Source organism: Grampus griseus, assembly GCF_964374135.1.
Source record: "Grampus griseus genome assembly, chromosome: 6".
Taxonomy (NCBI): Eukaryota; Metazoa; Chordata; class Mammalia; order Artiodactyla; family Delphinidae; genus Grampus; species Grampus griseus.
Genome location: NC_139000.1, coordinates 52,560,481 through 52,583,208, shown reverse-complemented (window position 1 = coordinate 52,583,208; position 22,728 = coordinate 52,560,481). Strand labels below are relative to the sequence as shown.

The 22,728-nt window shown below is 41.1% G+C and overlaps 1 protein-coding gene across 6 annotated transcripts in view; it reads right to left on the bottom strand.

Moving 5' to 3' along the window:
* Window positions 1-593: 593 nt before the first annotated feature.
* SMARCA2 (SWI/SNF related BAF chromatin remodeling complex subunit ATPase 2) overlaps window positions 594-22,728 on the bottom strand; it is a gene marked incomplete at its 3' end in the record, with an annotated part of 172,636 nt that continues 150,501 nt past the window's right edge. For 4 of the 6 annotated variants that reach the window (XM_082656485.1, XM_082656488.1, XM_082656487.1 and 1 more), the window contains exons 29-32: window positions 16,626-16,731; window positions 15,809-15,910; window positions 13,035-13,167; window positions 2,669-2,925 (exon numbers count right to left, since the gene is read on the bottom strand). In XM_082656485.1, the coding sequence (XP_082512611.1) occupies window positions 2,669-2,925; window positions 13,035-13,167; window positions 15,809-15,910; window positions 16,626-16,731 (598 nt within the window). Of the gene's footprint in view, window positions 1,490-2,668; window positions 2,926-13,034; window positions 13,168-15,808; window positions 15,911-16,625; window positions 16,732-22,728 lie in introns of those variants that run through there. The other 2 variants (XM_082656489.1, XM_082656490.1) reach the window with 1 other exon arrangement.

Below are 22,728 nucleotides of genomic sequence, written 5' to 3'. Positions count from 1 at the left end.
CATTTGTTTGGGTGATCTTTGATATTACTACCATGACTCACAGACGATGGTCAGCCTTTTCGGTGACGAGGCAGATTTTAATGAAGGTGTGTACATTGTTTTTTCAGACATCATGCTATATTGCACACACTTAATAGACTACAGTAGAGTGCAAACCGAACAACCTGACATGCGCCGAGAAGCCAAAAGACTCGTGTGACTCACTCCGTTGTGACATGCACTTTGCTGGGCTAGAACTGACCCTGCAGTATCTCTGAGGTTATATACCTGTAGATTTTTCTGGCAAGTAAATAGAATTTAAGCCACTAGAAAAGGTTGAGCAGGGGCTTAGTGTGACTCGGTCCATGGCAGCCTCTCTCTTGTTGTGTAAGTTTAAAAGTCACAAAAGCAATAGACTCCTCTCCCTTGCGACACACCTGGTTCATCCCAGGGGATTCTCTCTCTCAGTCTTCTTAACTTTTTTTCCTACCACGTGCGCTGCGGCAAGAGCTTGCCCCGCTCTCTGCAGGAGACGGTGACTCAGGCACCAGGGTTTCGGTCCCTTAGAACTCAAAAACCAGAGGCAGTGTTTGTTGAGCTCAGCTGTTATCTCTTTATTAGGAAAGCACCAACACCACGTTCTTGGAAATTACTGGAATTTTATTTGCCTCAGGCTTATGACTTGCAACCAAAGACATTGTGCAAAGAAAGCAAAGATTAAGTACACTTGAGGGAGAAGGAGACAATACACATGGGTAACACAGGAGATCAGGTTGACAAAGGAAGCCATCCATTACACTATATAGATTGCAATATTCAATAGCGATTTCAACAAAACTTTTCTTTTAAATCAAGAGCAAAAAATTAAGCAATGTTTACAGTAGACATAAATCTTATACAATTCAAAAAGCGTTTTTTCAGATCATAGAGCATAAAATGGAAAAATGTCTATGTAGGTGAAGTCTAACTACTGTACATTTATCGCCTATTAAAGTTGCTTATATGTACCACAGTGTAAAAAAAAAAAATACCGAACAAATAAAAACCTTGAAAATTGCCTGATGAAAAATAAAATAACCAGTGGCTTTTAATGGCTTCTCCTGGTTATCAGTGCTACAAAAAGACAAAAATCTTCTCATCTGAACAGGTGATAAAACCAGGCACAATCAAACCGTTACCAAGACCCACCCATAGAAATATACTATCCACCCACATATTTTCCATCAAAAGCTTTTTTGTTTGTTTTAATCTTTGAGGCCCATTTGGTCACAATATGTTACAAAGATTTGTGTATGAGTGTGTGTTTCTTTACACCATGATATCATATGTTTGTCTGGCACTATCCTAAAGCTAGCTTATAGATGATAATGATATAGAAACAACCCAGTGCCCATGTGACAAATGAACTCACTGAGTGGAGACGAGAGAGGGGAGAAGGAGTTCAGTTCTACCAAGAAAAAAATGTCCATACTGATCACTCATCATCAGTCCCACTAGCTTCTGACTGTTCCTAAAAGTAAAAATAAGAAAGACAATAAGCCATCAAGAGGCAATGTAGCAAAGACATGACATTTTGGAAACAGTTGACCCTCCCAGTAAAGAGGCATCGACAGCCTCTATGCGGAACAGGGGAGCTCCCGCTTGGAAATCCCACAGCAATGCCCGCTGTCTATGCCAGTGTTTTGCTCTGTTGCACTTGGGCGTGGAAAGTTCATGGCTATTGAGTTCTAATTTTAGCACTACGTTTTTAGAACATTCACGGGAGAAAAAAATTCCATGCATTTGCTGTCTACTTAAAGAAAACATAGGATTTTAAATGTATTTGAAGATGCTTGTGTCGAGGGTCAAAGGCTGGGTGGGGTGGGATAAGAATGCTGAACCTTTTCAACAGACCCAGATAGCGGCACGTTGAAGGAAAATCAAACTAGCATAGGCGCTAACATGGAAAATTAACCTTCCAGAAAGAAAAAAGAAGGGGGTGTGGGGTAGGGAACCTGAGGTCCTCTTGAAAGTGAAAGAAATAGCGGGCCCTTTAAAAGGCACTGGATTAGAAGCTTGTGTCAGGCACTGCTACCTTGTGGACCACAGAGTCAGGGACAGTGCACCGGACTGAGTTAATGCTCTCTGGGTCTGAATTCAGCCTCTGCTGTTTACTTCCATGCCCTGCAGCAAAACACACATAACCTAAGCACTGAGTTCTGTAATATGTTGAGAGTGACACCTGTCTTAGGATGCTAATATTAATAAGCACCGAATATGGTGCCACCTGGAAAGGTCCTTATGTCAGGGCCTGGCTCCATCAGGGCTCCCTGAATTTTTCAAATATTAAAAATAACACCTCTAGGTACTTAAAGAGGCATCTGGGTTTTCCGCACAGCACCTGAAATAGCAACTCAAACCCCAAAGTAACTCTATCATCCCACTTAGTGTCAGTCTTCCACGGAATCATTATTTCCTCTATATACTGCTGTATCCTAGGCACTATGCTGGGTGTTATGGATATAAAATATTAACGAGCCGTGGAGAATCTCTCTTTGTAAGTAGGCACTGGGAAGATATGAAAGGGGAAAAGGAAACTTGATTTAGTAAGTTTTTCACTTTTGAAGACTATTCAAAAGGCAATAAACAAAACCCCAAATTCTTTGTTTTCAATCACGCAGCTCAGTTCACATCCCTCAACACCAAATCTTTACATTTTCATTTCTGGGTAATGAAGCATAGAGGTTGGCAGGGGCCTGGGAGTACGAGAGGGAGACAGATGTGGGGAGAGTGTCCGGACCTCAGGCAAGGCAGCCGCACTTACATTTCCATCCGGCTCTTCATCGCTGTCAAAATCGCTCACCACAGGTTTGGCTTTTCCTCGATTTGGCCTTTTCTTGCCTTTTCCTTTGTCCCGGCCTTTGTCATCTTTTTTATTGAGCTTGATTTTCACCTTAACAGATTTTGCTACAACAAAACCAAAACACACAGCAATGAGGAATCAATCACAGGGAAATCTTTTTTTTTTTTTTTACATGTTTATTGGAGTATAATTGCTTTACAATGGTGTGTTAGTTTCTGCTTTATAACAAAGTGAATCAGTTATCCATATACATATGTTCCCATTTCTCTTCCCTCTTGCGTCTCCCACCCTCCCTATCCCACCCCTCTAGGTGGTCACAAAGCACCGAGCTGATCTCCCTGTGCTATGCGGCTGCTTCCCACTAGCTATCTATTTTACGTTTGGTAGTGTATATATGTCCATGCCACTCTCCCGCTTTGTCACAGCTCACCCTTGCCCCTCCCCATATCCTCAAGTCCGTTCTGTAGTAGGTTTGTGTCTTTATTCCTGTCTTACCCCTAGGTTCTTCATGACATTTTTTTTTTCTTAAATTCCATATATATGTGTTAGCATACGGTAATCTTTTTACGGGTAGGAAAATGATCGCCTACCTGCAGATGACAAACCCAACAACCCCGAGTGCCCTGAACATTCTCAGACTGATTCAGGCCTGTTCTCCATTGCCCTCCCTAGTTATAGTTAGCACCCCTTTCACTTGCAAACATGCCTAAGTTTGCATGATAAGTTACACAGTCACCCTAAATGGGCAACAAGAAGGAATGAGGTCCCAGAGGGAAGCTGGGCTGGGTCCTTTCCAGGTCTCCTAATGGATGAACAGGGATCTTCCTAACCAGGACAGCGAGGGTGGCCTTACCTACTGTGTGGAGGGGTGTGGGCATTTTAAATTTTTCATTACAAAAATATTTTCTTATAATGAATTTTTATTGGAGTACAGTTGCTTTACAGTGTTGTTAGATTCTACTGTACAGCAAAGTGAATCAGCTATACGTATACATACATCCCCTCTTTTTTGGATTTCCTTCCCATTTAGGTCACCACAGAGCACAGAGTAGAGTTCCCTGAGCTATACAGTAGGTTCTCTTTAGTTATATACTTTATACATAGTATCAATAGTGTATATATATCGATCCCAATCTCCCAGGTCATCCCAGCCCCCCCTTCCTCCCCTTGGTGTCCATACGTTTGTTCTCTACGTCTGTGTCTCTATTCCTGTTTTGCAAAAAGCTCATCTATACCATTTTTCTAGATTCCATATATATGTGTTAATATACGATATTTGTTTTTCTCTTTCTGACTTACTTCACTCTGTATGACAGTCTCTAGGTCCATCCACATCTCTGCAAATGACTCAATTTCATTCCTTTCTATGGCTGAGTAATATTCCATTGAATGGCCATCATTGAAAAAATCTACAAACAATAAATGCTGGAGAGCGTGTGGAGAAAAGGGAACCCTCTTGCACTGTTGGTGGGAATGTAAATTGATACAGCCACTATGCAGAACAGTATGGAGGTTCCTTCAGAAACTAAAAATAGAACTACCATATGACCCAGCAATCCCACTGCTGGGCATATACCCAGAGAAAACCATAATTCCAAAAGACACATGCACCCCAATGTTCACTGCAGCACTATTTACAATAGCCAGGATACAGAAGCAACGTAAATGTCCATCAACAGAGGAATGGGCATTTTTTAAAACAGAACTTTGACATTAAAAAGTATACATAAGTGTAAAAGGTTTAAAAAAAAGCCAATGATTTTTACTGTGTAAATAACTTCAGTTGACTTAAAAAGAAAATTCATAGGTGAATATTTTTAACAGTACAGAAAGGTACAAAATGGAAAGTAAAAACAAAACAAATGAATTTGAAAGGTTTCTTTCCCTATCTCTAGTCTCTCACCCTACTGGTCTCTTTCTGGTGATTATTTCCAGAAAAAGAAGTATACCTCAATATTTGAAAATATACACATTCCTGTGTATGATTCTCTATTGATAGATGACATAAAATTCCATAAATTTCTGTATAGAGAGATATAAAGAATTCAAGCATATACACATACAGAAAGATGGCATCCCCTTCCACTCTCACAGGGCTATTCTGAGGATAGAAATAAAAACACATGGAAGAAAGAAGTCCAAGTGTTATACCATAGTTAGAGGTGCACATCCCAAGGTTCACAGAAAATCTGTTCCCTGGCATTGTTCTGGGACAGGTGTCCACAGAACAGCATTTTTAGGGATGGATGATGAAGTGACTGACAATGCAAGTCTCTCATTCAAACCAGTTTTGTTTGAATATTATGTTTGGTGGGTCTCAAGGAACCTAGAAATAGATGTTGTCATGGAGAGAATCAACTCCAGAAAGAATCTTAGCGATGAGAAATTTCCAGACTTCTTCTGTGAAGGGGAAGGACCCATAAAACGTTTCCAGAAGTGAAGTCTTCCATGGAAGTACAGGCTAACAAAAAAGATGAGAGCAGAGATGTTCTGAACTGAAGTGCAGGGGCAGCAAATGCCCTTCCCCCATCCCAAACAGGGCTGGCAAAAGGCTGGCAAACCTAGTGCTCAAAACAGTATTCCTAGCCCAGGCTTCCGTATATCACACCCAAATGTCTACTGCTTAATAAGCTATAAGGTGGGGACTTGACGAAAAGACTGGGGATGCAAAAGTCTACCGATGAATGGAAATGCACGAAGCTGTGAAAACCTTTAAAAATGTAAAAAGTAATTTGGAAAGAAAAAGTGAAATATCTTTATCTACACAGGTGTGGCTCGTCCTGACACGGGAGTACAGGAAATCCATGGGCGGTGTGAAAGGGCAGAAGACTGTCAGTAAAGGTAAGAAAATACATCCTCGAGAACATAATCTAAATACTCACTGGAGTGTGGGACACTCAAAAGCTACCAGGCTTTGTGAGTCAGTGGACATGCCCCTCGAAAAAACCCACCTGAAAGGCTGCCATGGGCAGCTAGGCTAATAAACTGGACCATCAGATGGGCCCTTTAAACAGCATCCTAAGGCTTTATGACACCACTACACAGACCTACGACAAGTTCCAGTTAACCAGGGTGGCAGGCAGAATAGTGATGGCGCCCAGAGACGTCCATGTCCTAATTCCCAGAACTTGTGAATATGTTACTTTGCGTGGCAAAAGGGATTCCACTGACCTTGAGATGGGGAGATTACCCTAGATTAACCAGGTAGGCTAGGCCCAATCTCAATCACACGGGTCCTTCAAAGTGGAAGAAGATGAGGTTCTGATTTAAGAAGGTGACACAAGAAGACCCTGAACTTACCTCTTCCCACGGACACACCGAATCTAAGGTATGTATGGAACAACCTTCTCTGAAAAAGACCTAAAAACTAGCTCAGTGACACCTACACATTGGACAAATGTGGAGAAACCCACACTGAAGCAAGTAAGAAAGGCAGAGAGGCTGATACATGATCTCATGATAAATGCCATCCTTGGTGCAGTGACCCACAACTGGAAAGGAACTGAAAACCTGAAGCTTCTCTAGGAGGGGTGAAGCTTTGAACCCCACATCAGGCATCCCAACTTTTAAGTCTTGCACCTGAGGGATGCCCCCAAAACATCTAGCATTGAAAACCAACAGGGCTTGTGTCCACAAGACCCACAGGGCTACAGCCAGTTCAGAAATGGCTCGTAAAAGTCTCATGCTCAGACTCACCTGCCCCAGGACCCAGCTCAAAGTCAGCTGATGGAGAGGCACCCAGACTTCACATAAAAGAGGCTTATTTGCTTATCTTAAAGCATCAGCCTAGGGACGAGCATCTAAGTTAACCCATATCTAAGGGCTGACCATCATCCCCTTCCAGAGAACTTGGCAGAGGGGGGGATGCTATCTTTGCACTCTCCCTCTGCCACACTCCAGAGCACTAGTGTCTCTTGGAGGGGAGCTTTCACACATGCCCGGTGCCCTGGTTTTTGCGAGTGCTGTCCAGGGGATACCTTCAGATTGCCTGCTTCTGGTGGTCAGTGGGACTTAGGCCTGTGGTCCCACTGGACTGTATATTTGCAAACTTTAAAAAGCTGCTGCCTGAGGGTCTGGCTTCCAATCAGCCTGAAGCTAGGTGTTGAGATCCTCCCTTCTAAGACACTGACTGACAGGTCTTGGCACACCCTCCACTCTTGGGAGCCACTACATGTAGGCTGCTTGGACAATCACAAAGGTGTGAGAGACAAGGAAGAGTCAGGGTGTAGGTTGAAGGATAAAGTTTTTGTCTCCTACGTGAGGCCGCTCCTTCAAGACTGGGAGAGATGGCTGTTTTATCAAATGAGAGAGTCAAGAAAAATAGAGAGAGGAATATGTTCCAAATGAAAGAACAAGATAAAACCTCAGGAAAAAAAGTCTTTCATGAAACAAAGATGAATGGCTTAGCTGATTGACAGAATTAAAAATAATGGTCATAAAGATGCTCACTGAACTTGGGAGAAGAATGAATGAAAACTGAGAACTTCAAAGAGAAAACACAACCCTTGAACAACATGGGGGTTAGGGGCGCCAAACCTCTGTGCAGTCAAAAATCTGTGTATAACTTTACAGTTGGCCCTCCGTATCTGGGCTTCTGCATCCACAGATCCAACCAGCTGCAGATTGTATAGTACTGCTGTATGTATTTATTGAAAAACGAACATTCTGCCTCCACGTGGACCCATGCAGTTCACACCTGTGTTGTTCAATGGCCAACTTTATAAGCAAGTACCAAACAGAAGTCAGAGCTGAAGAATATGATAATTGAACTGAAAAGTACACTAGAGGGGTTCAACAACAGACAAGATGAAGCAGAAGACAGATCAGTAAACTCAAAGACAGGGCAGTGAAACATCCAATCAGAGCAGCAAAAAGAAAAGAATGAAACGGAGGGAAGATGACTTATGGGACAACATAAAGTGGACCAATGTTCACACTGTAGGGCTCCCAGAAAGAGAGAGAAAGGGGCATAAGACTTATTTGAAGAAATAATGGCTGAAAACTTCCCTCATCTGCAGAAGGAAATACATCCAGATCCAGGAAGAGTCCCAAATAAGAGGGACCCAAAGAGACCCACACTTAGACGTACTACAATTAAAACGTCAAAACTTAAACACAAGAAGAGAACTGTAAAAGCAGCAAAAGAAAAACAAACAACTTGTTACATATAAGGGCAACCCCCCCCCTCCCCCAGAAGACTATGGGTAGATTTTTAAGCAGAGACTTTGCAGTCCAGAAGTGAGTGGCACAAGACAGTCAAAATAGGGCTTCCCTGGTGGCGCAGTGGTTGAGAGTCCGCCTGCTGATGCAGGGGACATGGATTCGTGCCCTGGTCTGGGGAGATCCCACATGCTGCGGAGCAGCTGGGCCCACAAGCCGTGGCCACTGGGCCTGTGCGTCCGAAGCCTGTGCTCCGCAACGGGAAAGGCCACAGCAGTGAGAGGCCCACGTACTGCAAAAAAACAAACAAACAAAAAAAAACAAGACCTATCTATAGGCTGCCTACAAGAGACTCACTTCAGCTTTAAAGACACACACACTGCAAGCGAGCAGATGGAAAAAGGCAGTCCATGCAAACGGAAACCAAAAGAAAGCTGAGGCAGCTATACTTGCATCAGACAAAAGAGACTTTAAAGACTGTAATAAGAGAAATAGCAAAGGGTCAATACAAAAAGAGGAGATAACATTTATTAACAGACATAGAGGGAGAAATAGACGGCAATACAATAATATTAGAGACCTTAATACCTTTCTTTCATTAATGGACAGATCATCTAGACAGACAATCATGGACAGATCATCTAGACAGACAATCAATATGAAAACACTGGCCTTAAATGACACACTAGACCAGAGGAACTTCACAGTTATATATGGAACGTTCCATTCAAAAGCAACAGAATACACATACTTCTCAAGTGCACATGAAACATTCTCCAGGATAGATCATATGTGATGCCTCAAAACCATGTGAGGCATGTGATGCCTTAATAAATTTAAGCAGATTGAAATATCAATAAGCCTTCTCAACCATAATGACATGAAACTAATCAATTACAGGAGGAAAACTGGAAAATTCACGTATGTGGAGATTAAACAACGTTCTACTGAACCACCAATGGCTCAACAAGGAAACCAAAAGAGTAAATTAAAAGATACCTTCAGACAAATGAAAATGGAAATCAAACACGCCAAAATTTACAGGATGCAGAAAAGTAACCCTAGAAGGGAAGTTCAGTGATAAATGCCTACATCAAGAAACAAAAATCTCAAATAAAACACCCTAACGTTATACTTCAAGGAACTACAAAAAGAAGAACAAATGAAGTCCAAACTTAGTAGATGGAAGGAAACAGCAAAGATCAAACTGGAAACAAACAAGCAACAACAACAACAAAAGAGAGAGTAAAAAGACAATAGAAAAGATCAATGAAACTAAGGGCCGGTTCTTTAAAAAGATTAAAAAACATGAACAAATCTTTAGCTACAAATCATAGCTACACTCACCAAAAAGAAAAGAGAGAGGACTCAAAATCACTAATGATAGAGGGGATGTTACAACTGTTATCAGAGAAATGCAAAGAATCACGAGAGACTACTATGAACGATTATGTGCCAACAAATCATACAACCTAGAAAAAAACAGGTACATTTGTAGAACCAGACAACCTACCAGGACTGCCTCACAAAGAAAACAGAAAAAGACCAATTACTAGTAAGGAAGTTGAGGCCACAGTCAAAAACCTCCTGTTAAACAAAAGTCCAAGACCAGATGGCATCACTGGTGAATTCTGCCAAACATTTAAAGAAGAATTAGAATGAATACCTATCCTTTTCCAATTTTTGCCAAAAAAAACCCAAAACCAAAAACAAACAAAAAATGGAAGAGGAGGGGACACTTCCAAACTCATTTTAAGAGGCTAGCGTTATGCTGGTACCAAAACCAGACAAGAAGGCTGCAAGCAAAGAAAATTATAGGCCAATATCCCTGATGAACGTAGATGCAAAAATCCCCCCAAAAATATTACCAAACTGAATTCAACAATACATTAAAAGAATCATATACCATAATTAAGTGGGATTTCTTCCAGGGATGCAAGTTGGTTCAACATCAATATATCAATCAATATGATACAACACATTAACAGAATGAAGGCTAAAACTTATAATGATCATCTCAGTAAAATGGTACATATGAACTTATTTACAAAACAGAAATAGAGTCACAGATGTAGAAAACAAACTTATGGTTACCGGGGGGGAAAGCGGGTGGAGGGATAAACTGGGAGCCTGGGATTGACATATACATGCTGTATGATCCAGCAATCCCACTCCTGGGCACATATCTGGAGAAAAACATAATTATATGAAAATACACATGCACCCCGATGTTCACTGCAGCACTATGTACAGTAGCCAGGACACGGAAGCAACCTAAATGTCCATCCACAGAGGAATGGATAAAGAAGATGGGGTACATATACACAATGGAATATTACTCAGCCATAAAAAGAACAGAATAATGCCATCTGCAGTGACATGGATGGACCTAGAGATTATCATACTAAGTGAAGTCAGTCAGACAAAGACAAATATGATGTCGCTTATAGGTGGAATCTAAAAAAGCGATACAAATGAACTTATTTACAAAACAGAAACAGACCCACAGACTTAGAAGACAAACTTACAGACACTAAAGAAGAAAAGTGGCCGGGGTGGTGGGGGCAGTGGGTGGGAAATTAGGAGTTTGGGATTAACACATACACACTACTGTATATAAAATAATCAACAAGGACCTACTGTACAGCACAGGAAGCTCTACTCAGTATTCTGTAATAACCTATATGGGAAAAGAATCTGTAAAAGAATGGATACACGTATAACTGAATCACTTCACTTTACGCATGAAACGAACACAACATTGTACATCGACTATACTCCAATACAAAATAAACATTTTTAAAAATTAAAAAAAGGACATTTGCGACAACATGGATGGACCATGGATGGACTTTTATGCTAAGTGAAATAAGTCAGTGAAAGACAGATTCTGTATGATCTGTATGCTCACTTATATGTGAAATTAAAAAAAAAGAAAACAACTGAACTCACAGATACAGAGAACAGATAGGGTGGCTGCCGGAGGTGGGGTGGGAAATGGGTGCAGGGAATCCAAAGGTATAAATATCCAGTTATAAAATAAATAAGTCGTGGGGTTTAAGGTACAGCATGGTGAGTATAATTAATAACGCTGTAGTGCATATTTGAAAGTTGCCAAGAGAGTAGATCCTCAAAGTTCCCGTCACAGGAAAAAAATTTTTTCTGACTATGTGTGGTGATGGATGTTAACTAGATTTAGGTGTGATCATTTCCCAATATAGACATATATTGTATCATTATGCTATATATCTGAACCTATTATTATATGTCAATTATACCTCAACAACAGCAAAAAAAATGTGGATGAAGAGGAGGCCGAAGAGAGGGTCAATGAGATGCAACATGAGAAAGAGACACAAGGAAGTGGACTCTCCCCTGGAGCCCCGACAAAGGAAGGCAGGCTGGTGACACCTTGGTTTTGGCCCAGAGAGACCCACAGCAAACCCGTGACCTACAGGGCTGTGAGATAATAAATGTAAGTTGTATTGAGGCACTAAGTTTGTGGTAATTTGTTAGAGAGGCCATGGAAAGTTAACATAACAAGTCTCCGGAGAGATTAGAGCAAACGTATCTCAACCGATAGCTGGGATAAGAAGGTAGCTATTTGAAAACAGATTAGAAATCTCGCTCTAAAACGAGGAAACGTTTAGCTAAGATATGCTTTTGTAGACTAAAACATCAAATGCTACGATATTAAAACTAGGGAGTAACCATATGAAACTGAAAAAGGTTAAATTAATACTTAAAAGGCAGAATCACGAGAAAGAATAATACTGAGAACACATGAGGGTATGGGGAAACAGACACGTACGTACACCGCTGACCAAGATACCAACTCCAGTCTGTGCAGCAATAGGTATGCGTCAGATGTTTTTACAGTGTGTGCAGTGGTTTCTGGGTTAGAATTTTCAGGAGAGCGTTATTTGGATTGAGATTACTATGTTTTGGTACACTCATTAATGGATGTTAATATATGTCTTGCTGTATAAAAACACTCATTGCTATGGAAAAATATCTGTAATAGAAAAACCATGCTACAAAACAGTGTGCTATACTTTTATAAACAAAATATTTATGTATATAAAAAGACTGGAAGGCAACTGGAGTTAAATGTATATTGGGTGATGGAATTATACAAATCTGGAGTTAAATGTATATTGGGTGATGGAATTATACAAATTTTCCTTTCTTAAAAATATCTTCTAAGCTGTCTGTACTAAGTATGTAATTAGAAACAAATCTAATAAAAAATGGTAAAGCATATCTAAACTGTTTTACATAGAAGACTACAAACTACTAGGATTTATTACTTTGCGAGGAGGTATGGGGTGAAAACTTAATTAGGTAAGAAGAAATTTTAGACTTTTCAAGGCAGCCGTAACCTTTGAAATATGATACTTGCCTTGGGTGCAAAGTTTAAGAGGGCACCAAAACTCAAAAAAACAAAACAAAAAACCTCAAAACTCATGCCAAACAGAGCCATAATGAATAAAATATCAAGATAAAGACAGGATCAGTATGGGATCCATGATGGACAAAATGGACCACAGTTTGACAATTATCTTCTAAAGCCATTGATTCTCAAAGTGTGGTCCTGGGTCCAGTCACATCAGCGTCCCCTGTGAACCTGTTAGAAAGGCCGACTCTCAGACCCTTCCGCAGGCTACTGAATCAGAAACGCAGGGGGGGACGCCAGCAATCACCCAGGTTAGAGAACCACTGTGCTAGGTTAACAGATAGGTGGTATCAACAGCCATGCTGGTAGAAAATGTATATTACACTGATTTCCAAAGGCAACATTCCGTGTTTGCTGTGAGCCTGGCCATGTGCTAAGCTCTTCGCATGACTGGGGGCACATTTAGTACCTCAGTTTCACAGAGGAGGAGACTGGGCTCAAGCAGGGTTAAGTATACGGCCTGGGGTTGCCCAGCTAGGACACGAGAGACAATAAGACCTGGAGTCCAGATGTGCCTGACTCTGCTCTGTTGGCATCTGTGGAAACAGCGATGCAGGTGGCCAGGGCCAAACCAGTGGAGGAACCACACGGACTCACCCTCTGACTCTGACTCGTCTTCCTCTTCCTCGTCCTCCTCTTCGTTGCTCTCGTCCTCACTCTCTTCTTCTTTGGCAATTTTCTGCCGAGCACTCTTGAACACCGACTGTAAGACGATGGAGTCTTCGTAGATCTGAAGGGTCAAAGTGGCACCTGTTAAAAACCTCAAGCTGAGGGCCCGAGACTCACCATCGCAGCATGCTCTTTTCTTCCCTGTGCCACACACCAGCATTACTTTACGTGAATTTTAGTAGAAACATCAACGTTATTGTCTATGCCTGCAGGAAAACACCAAACTCAAATCTACAGACATAGTCTTACAGGAAAAGTCCACATGCAGTTGAAATAATTTCAGAGTGTGTGTGTGTGTGTGTGTGTGTGTGCGTGCGCATGCTTGGGAGGGAAGGGAGGGCTTCAATACGATGCCCTCTCATTTTTGACAGCAAGACCGATATTTAAAAAAACTATTTCTTATTTAGGTTGTTTCATCAAACACTGTGGTAAAGCAACCTTTTTTTAAAAATGCAATTCTCCTAACAAAATGGAGGCTATTATTTGTCACTGGGTTTATCAGTACCAGCCAATACTTATTGCAATCAGTGCTTTCTCGCTAGTGTACGCCCCTATCTGAGCATAGCCCTGTGTAACTGCTGAGAGAGAGATAAAGTTCAAAAATGGTCCGTTTTCTCAAAACACTAAACACAGAAGTACCATATGATCCAGCAATGCCAATTCTAGACATATACCCAAAGGAACTGAAAGCAGGGTCTTGAAGAGATACATGCACACCCATGTTTACAGCAGCACTATTCACAGTAGCCAAGAGCACACCCAATGTCCATCAATAGAGGGATGAACAAACAAAACGAGGTCTACCCAAACCGTGGAGTATTATTCAGCCTTAAAAAGGAAAGAAATCCTGTCGCAGCCTACACAGCATGGATGAACTTTTGAGGACATGATGCTAGATGAAATAAGCCATTCACAAAAAGACAAACACTGAGTGATTGGCTTATGTGAGCTATCTAGAGGAGTCCAATTCGTAGAAATAGAACGTAGAATGGTGTCTGGCAGAATGATTACAGAGTTTTAGTTGTACAAGATGAAAGTGTTCTGGAGATCTGCTGCAGTATTATGAAAATATACTTCCCACTACTGAGCTGTACACTTAAACATGGTGAAGATGACACACTGGGATGGGGCCACTGGGACAGAATTTGCCAGGGACACTAGAGTTGAGCTGGATATTAAGGGTGAGGAGGGTCCCACCAGGGATCATGAGAAAGGAGACGGCCTTTATAGAAAAGGAGAGCAAGGAGAAAGGTGGGGCAGCCAAAGTAAAAAAAAGATGCATCCGGGAGGGTGCCATTGCCAACTTCCTGGTTATGACATGGGACGATGTTACTATTCTGGGACGATGTCAAGGCTCTCTCTGTATTCATATTCTTTCCTACAACTGCATGTGTATCTGGGGAAGCCGGTGTTTATGGACCATGAACCGTTACTGGACCATGAACTGTTTAGGTTGAGGAACAGCAGGAAATGAGGCCAAAGAGTTAGTGTATGACTTTAGAAAGCAAACTCCAGCGATTAAATTCATTCTAGAATTTAACAGTACATGGGGAAGCTCGAAGCTTGGTGGGCAGTAGAGGGACAGGATAAAAAGGTGGTTACAGAAAGATCGGCCAGCATCCGGGAGGGCCTCGGAGGGAAGCCAGTAAAGAGGCCATTTGTCACTCCAGTTCAGGGGTGAGGCAGTGGGTGTCGACAGACAGGGAGGCTGTCTGGGACAGGGTGTGTATCACAATGTTGCCACAGTCCTATAAAGAACCCCCAAATCTATCCACAAACTGTAAGCAGTCATTCATAAAAGACTTGCTTGTTGACGCTTATACTTACTCTCTGCGTCCTAGTTTTCACCTTAAATTTCTTTGAAAAAGGCTTGCTTTCACAACTTATTGTTTTGGTCAAAATAATACTTCTATTAACTCCCATTAACTGGAAAGGTATGGTCTGTTCAAGGCACATTCTGAGGAGTCCCACATTCTCCAATTTAGTGACTGGAATTGACATGAAGATAAAAACAAGTCTGATCCGGAAAGAGGCTTGACTATGCATTGGCTGGCAGACACACTGACCTCTCTTCTGGTTCTTTCTGCCTCATGGGTATGAGAGCATAGATAGGAAAAGGGGAGTCCCTACAAAAGGTGAGTGGAATGGAGGTGTAAAAAGTGAAAAGTGTCCTCGGCCAACTTAGTTATTTTCATAGTGTCACTTGCTCTTACACTTGCTAACTACAGAGAAGAGGAGTAAAGAGAATTGCAATTGACCTGATAAAAAGCATTTTTGTAACAATTAGAGGCGATGGTTATTTTTTCTATATATTTTTTGTTTTAAAACAAAACACCAGTTTCGGCTCCTGATGCAAAGTTTACAGTCAGAAAACCCAAGGTAAGTATAACCAAATACACCATCTCTGTAAAGGCAAAAACTGTACCTCTAGCTTTTAAGCATTACATTAACTTATTAACTTAAATTCCTCCTCTGATTAAAAGCCAAGCCTTTAAGGGAAGCACAAGTAGGAACTAGCATAGCTATGGTACAAAGGAGCTGGCATTAACTTGAAAATGCCAAAGCCTCAACTGACTTACATAGGTAGCATGGAAATACAGGCTTTTATCTCTCCTTTTCTTCTGCCAGGATAATAGCGACGGTAGCAAATGAAAAATTTTACTTAAAAGAACAAAGCATGTTTAAGGTTAAAGATGTCTCACCTGGGATCCCTCCAAGTTGAACGTCTGAGCATTGTGACAGAGCAGCATGACGTCTTTCTCCAGGTCACCCAGGCTTCGGTACTTATGATTACGGATTCTTTCCTGATGCAAATTTTGGATAAAACAGAGGAAAGTTGGGGAGGGCGGTGGTGGAAAATACAACAATCGTTACTTGGTTAACAAAGCCTGATTTTCCATTTGTCTTCCCGGTAGACAGTCCTGCCAGGGAGGTGAGACTACACAATTCCAGGGGGTGTCATAAACAGAGACCACCCTCCCACGCGTATTCCTTTCCTATAAGGGGGAGTAAGGAGCATACGATGGGAACCAGGAAGAGCAATGGGATCCAGGAAGGAGTCTGAAACTTTTCAAATAAAATGCAATATAGGGCTTCTCTGGTGGCGCAGTGGTTGGGAGTCCGCCTGCCGATGCAGGGGACGCGGGTTCGTGCCCCGATGCAGGAGGATCCCACGTGCCGCGGAGCGGCTAGGCCCGTGAGCCACGGCCTCTGAGCCTGCGCGTCCGGAGCCTGTGCTCCGCAACGGGAGAGGCCACAACAGTGAGAGGCCCGCATACCGCAAAAAAAAAAAAAAAAAAAAAAAGGCAATATAATCAACATGAGCTCTCAGTATATTGATTTCATAACATACATTTAAAGGCACAAGAACATCCCGACCTTTTTAGTGCCAAGCCCTGCATGGGTGGCAGTGGCAGTCAGATAGGTTACCACTGTCAAGTCCTAACTGTAATCATTTCAATGAATTTACACTTCTACTTTATTTACTTAAAAAATAAAGTTCGTAAACAAAAGATCTACCTTTATTTTTTTGAAATCCACCGGTTTCCTAATTAATTCATAGTATTCTGGTAATTCTTTTCTTGAAGGTAACTGAATGAAGACTTCACTGAGCTGTCGCCCTGAACTGTAGGGGGGCAGGGGAGAAACGAACAAAAACATAACAGATCATGCACTACAGAGAAAAACTTGTATTTTATTTCAGAAAAATGTCAAAAAAGCAAATGACATCCCATGCATATAAACATGGGGCTCTTCAAATCAAAGAAAATCCTACAACTGTATGGGACATCAATGCCCCCAGTGCTAACTTCAAAATGACATTAGAATACCAGTAGATCTCCACTTCTGTCATACATATGGGAAGGCCACTGTGGATTTCTCTTTCGGAGTGAACCTCTCTTCAGTTTGATACAAATATTTAAAGTGTCCCATTCCACCAAAAATTCCATTTCTAAATGAGTAGTAATTGAGTTGGTTAAAAAAAAAAAATACTGACTTTATTTCCATATCCCTTTGTTTTCAAATCCACTTTATATTCAGAAAATAATGTGTTAGAATATACTCTGGAAACTCAAATGAAAAGCTTTTGTATGTACCAGGGACTGTCTTTTCAGTCTTACTCCTCTTAGGGCATTTTTCCACACTGTGAACTACACAAACCTTTATGATTATTTGCCAGTGGAACCCCTTCATCTTGCCTAACTTCATTTTGTGTGTATGGAGTCATTTGTGCTGAAAAGAACAAACATATTTAGCAAGTGTGGCTGCCTCCTGTTCCTGGGATCAGTGCTATACCCTCCCCGCAAATTCACGGTAGCTTTACTTGAAAGCACATTTAATAGCAACGAACGCTTAGCATTTTGTAACTTTGAGAAACAGACTATAAAGCAATGTAAGCATTTAACATCACTTAATGTTAGAAGCAGACATGGTCAAAGGAACCAGATATTCATAATTTAGGTTCAGGACCCTAATATCTGACTCAGCCTATCCAGATCAATAACAGCTCGGGAGATACAGTACAGTCATTTTTCACAAAAATCTCCTTTCCCTTATGATGCCATCTCTACTTCCTTTGTGAAGGCAGAAATATTAAAAACAAAACAAAACAAAAAACCCCATAAATCGCTATCAGGTAAATTTTGGAAGGTGATTCTAGGAGTGTGTGAGAATGCTAGAAGCAGCGGCAGAGGATGAGTGACAATATGCTGTTTTAATCTATAGTCCCAGTCATATAATTAAAAAATAATCATAATGACACTTATCATAAAAAAGGCATGCGCAGTAACTCAAGTGGTTGCCTAGCAACCAGTGGGGAAAATGCTGAAGTGCAAAGGGGCTGCATAAATTAACCGAAAACCCTGTCAAAGCGATGGGCGAGTTTTTCTGTGATGCTGGGTCAGGGTTTTATTTTATTTTTTAATGCACATATGGGCCTCATGAATACTAAAACCAGGGGCCAACACAAGAGGCATAAGAAGACTGCAGTTTAATAGGAAACTGGATTTTAAGATTATCATGGCAAGAACCAAGGTGTTCTCTTACCCTCCGCCACCCCTACCCGCCCCAACCCCTTCCAGGTTGAGAAATGCATTTGTACCGCCATAAATTATACCACACAGTATATGACAAAAACTGTTTCATCTGCTATCACCTTCAGCATAGGGCCACAATCTCTGGTCTGTTTTTCTTTCTCCCATTCTGAGACTTAAATACACAAACATTTCACCGGTCTGTAAATGAATCTCTGAAAGGCCAGAAGAGGAATTTATAGATATTCATTTTTCTATTTGTATCAGTGACTTCTTTATAATTAGCATTCTTTATACCCTAGCAACAGAGAGTCAGACCTCTTTGTGATTCGGGATTTAACAGCTGACCCTCAATGACATCTTCAGTGTCATTTTCTGCATTACCAACAGATGGTGTCATTTTTCTATTGACGGATTACAAGTACATCTTTGCTTTGTACACCTGGGATGGACGTACTCTTAATTTCATCTGTGCTACTGGTGAAATAAGAAAGAAGCAGTTTGCACTGAGAATGTGATAGAGCTCTTTCCAACAGGGGCAAAATGGCTGAGACAATCTTGGTCTGATGTCCTCTTCTTAGGACATAGAAATTCTAGACCCTATAAGGAGACAAGTCCCCAGTTATCTGTGCTCACAAAGGAGAGAGCTGAATGTTCTGAGACTCAGGGCCAATACTGTAAAATGACATAAATTTATTCGCTTTTAAAAATAAAGGTTACGTGGCTTAATATTCCCATCTCACTTCCTTTATTCCCCCTGCTAAGAACCAAGGGCCTGAGCTGAAGGAGGGCTTGGATGCCATGTAAGGAAGTCTTCTCGTGGTTCCACTGGAACCATCTCCACTCACACACCTCGGTCTGGATTTCGAAGACCTCCTTGATTCCTCCTCTCTAAACCCTGACTGTACTGCTGACTTGACTCTTCTGGTCAGAATAGCCTCTCTCCTGTGTACCCCCAGGTCCCACGGCCAATCCCCCCTTTATCACAAATTCCAAGTCTCCAGGCTTGACCCACCTCTCACTCCAACGTTCTCTATCCTTTTCTCCCTTCAAATATTCCATCATCCATTCAGGATCAAGAACCCTTCCTCCAAAAAAAAGATGGAAGACGTTTTCCTCAATATTAAACCAACGTTCCTCAATATTAAACAACTCCTGGTACCTTGCTGCTCAGAACTTAGTTCTATGCATGCTGGGTTTTTTTCTCTCCTCCACGGAGTGTGGGAACACTTTACATGCAGTCAAAACCCCTCCCCCATCTCTATCAGAGGGGACAGTTCTGACGGTGACCCTGGGCAGGAAAAGTCAGGTGGTCCTGGAAGACATCCAGCTTTTATATAACCTACAGAATGCACTGAGGTAGCAGGACCACTTGCTAATGTTGCTACGGTAACTTATTTTTTCCCTAAATTAAAGGTTAAAAAAAAAAGGTAAATAAGAAAAAAGAAGTGAAGCAGCCTGACAGAGTTTTGAATTCTTGGCATTTCTTTCTCAAACTTAAGCTGCACAAATGCTTTTTCATTATACCTTTTCAAATACTTGTTTTTCACTGCCAGGAAGTTTTTTTGTTTTTTTTTTTTTAAGTACAGAACAATGGACTAATTGTACAACGGTTTGCAAAAGGTGTTCCGTTTCTGTTGAAATGCTTATCCTTACCCCCAAGGTATTTTCCATTATGTCATTTTACACATTTAAGGCCTAAGTATAAATTGTTATCTCAAAGTGTACTGTTTGCCATGACAAAAGTGATACCTGTCCCCCTCCTCCAAAAAGGTCTGATTTCAGATCTATTTCATACAACGATCTATCACAATGAGAAACGTGACCCTGATAAGACGTAGGGTGTTGGGGGCGAGGAGAATAACCTAAAGTACAAATAGACAGGAAAACTCACTGCACTTAATAGAGTTTACAGGTGCTGGTGGGCAAACACATTTCCTCTCCACAGAGAGGAAAGGGCAAAGGGACACCTGGCTATGCTGTCATGGTGTATGCGATGGAAAAGCCCTACATGCCACTATGTTAATGGTGGTTTGCAAACCCTGCATGTAGAGCTTACACACACACACACACACACACACACACACACACACACACACACACACACACACACACACACACACACACACACGAGATCTGCTTTGCTATGCTTCATCTGGGAACCAATTTTTCTCCCATTACCTCCACAAACCAAATGGCAAGAATTTCACATCTATACTATTGTGACTTTAAAATAATGACTACAGACATTATAAATTTCACATAAATATCACCTCTACCTTTGATTACAGTTTAGGTAAAGCTGGAAGAGTGCATAAGGCTGTAATAGTAGCTTAGAAACCTATTCCTTTAAAATGCTGGCCAGTATGCCTTTCATAATATCGGTTGAGAGTCCTTTTTTTTTTTTTTGGCTGCTTTATGATTTGTCCTTTTACCTACCGAAGCTGATCTGTTGACAAGAACTCCTAATGGATACTCCTGGAAAAGTGATCTTAACTAAAGCTGACATAGGTTTTGTTTATGTTAGTTAATGAATATAAAAATGTGGTTATCTTGCCTCCTTAAGGAAATGACGTCATGATTTAGAATACCCATTTGTAGTTGGAAACGTTTTACAGAAAATGATTACAGTCCTAAAGGAATCAAACATAGGAAATCATTTTGGGAAAAAAACCCATAAATATTGGGTCAGCATTGGAGGGCAGTAGGTGAATACATGTCTTTTTTTCAGGGTCAGATTCCTATAGGGTTTAAAAAATACCATTTCAAAATGCACTTAGACCTGAGTGGCACCCTGCATATCTAGAAAGCCCCCAGAAACCTGAGCCAGTCACAGAATAGGTGTCAGAGTACCCGCACTCTGCCTTCTCTATTGAGGTCTCTCATCTGAGTCTTACTGAGTATTGACGGACAATACCGATGACTCCTAACAAGCTTGGAAATCCGACTTCCCAACTTCTTGAAGCATATAGGAGGTAACAGCAAAACAGAATGGGATGTGGATTGACTTGCTTTTGATATGGGATGGATAGCTGTAAAAATCACCCCAAGGGTTGTGTTAAGGACTAGGTATCTAATGTGCCTGCATTACCAACCAAAATGAAGTTACATCAGGTTTATGCAAGGTAAATGCCCCCATGTTAGGAGGCTTAAATGGCTTGCTCAGCTCAATAAGAAAAGCAGCAAGGCTTTAACAACAGTCTTCAAGGTAATCACACTCTGATGTATGGTTTTGCTGTTGGTAATCTACTCTAGGCTGGAATATGGATAAAGATATATATATATATATTTTATATGTACATGTAAAGATGTCCATCACAGCATTACTTAAAATAATTTAAGGCAGCCAAAATGTTAAACAATCGGGGAAGAAAACAAGTAATGGAAGGCTAGAATCTAAAATTATGTATTTTTAAAGTAGGTGCCTTAAAAAACACAAAAAATGCTCATTATGACATTCAATGGGAAAAAAACCCCAAAAATGACAGGCCATCAAATTGTAAATGCAATACACATTCACCTAGGTTTTTAAAAGGGCATGAACTAAGGACCAGGAGGAGAAATGCCAGAGCATAAATAAACATTAATAATAAGGTACTCTTGTTCAACAAAACGAAGGTTTACAATCTAATGTAATTTGGAACCACGCTGTCATCCATAAATAAAGTAGGCCTCAAACACTTTTATGGGTTACCTTCTTTGAAAACATGCTATAAGTCAAAAATCTAATTTGATTTTTCCCAGAAAAATGTCATCCGAGGGGCATATGACCAACCTTTATTTACATCACCATAAACAGCATAGTTCATCAACTGGCACCTCTGAACTCTCCCACAGAAGGCCAGATAAAGAGAATAATAGAACAATAATTCCACAATTTTTTAATTTACTATATTACAACCAACAGAATCTACTGTATGAAGTCCCTATTTATTCCTTCAGAATTCTCTCATTGAACTTATGACTGCAAATCAGAGGTGATCACCTGGACATGAGATTCAGAGAGTACTGTTTATTTACTTGTTTATTTAGACAAGCATTTTGAGGAGACGACTGTGAAGCCTTATCATCTATCACCTGACTTTTTAGAAATACTGACTCGGGACACCTAGGTTCTTCTCCTCTTTTTCTCACTCGACACTTCATCATAGCAGGTAGAGGTACAGGATCCTAACTGCCCACCCGTCTCAATGTGATAGACACACCGGTCACGCCGTTTCATCAGCTTTCGTCACCTCATCTTGGAGACCCGGAAGTGACTCCGAGGATGCCTTCCTTTCAAAAGGTAAGGACACACCTTCCCTTCCACTGAATGTTCTGTCCTTTGGTCTTTCCCCGGGTCTCTAACTTCGTAATGTTAAAAAAAAAAAAGGCTTCGGAACTTTTGGCTGAATTGTGATCAAACTCAAAATCACAAAGCTTTTGCAGGCAAACAAAATCAAACGCCTCTCCACCTGAGCTGCAGATCCCCAATGTCACTCTGTCAAAGGGGTGTGTGTGTCGTAGCAGGCACCCTGAGTGCTGCTTTTTCCTAAAATGGCCGTTTTCGGCAATTCTTCAGGAAGACGTATGAGGTGTGACTCTAAAGG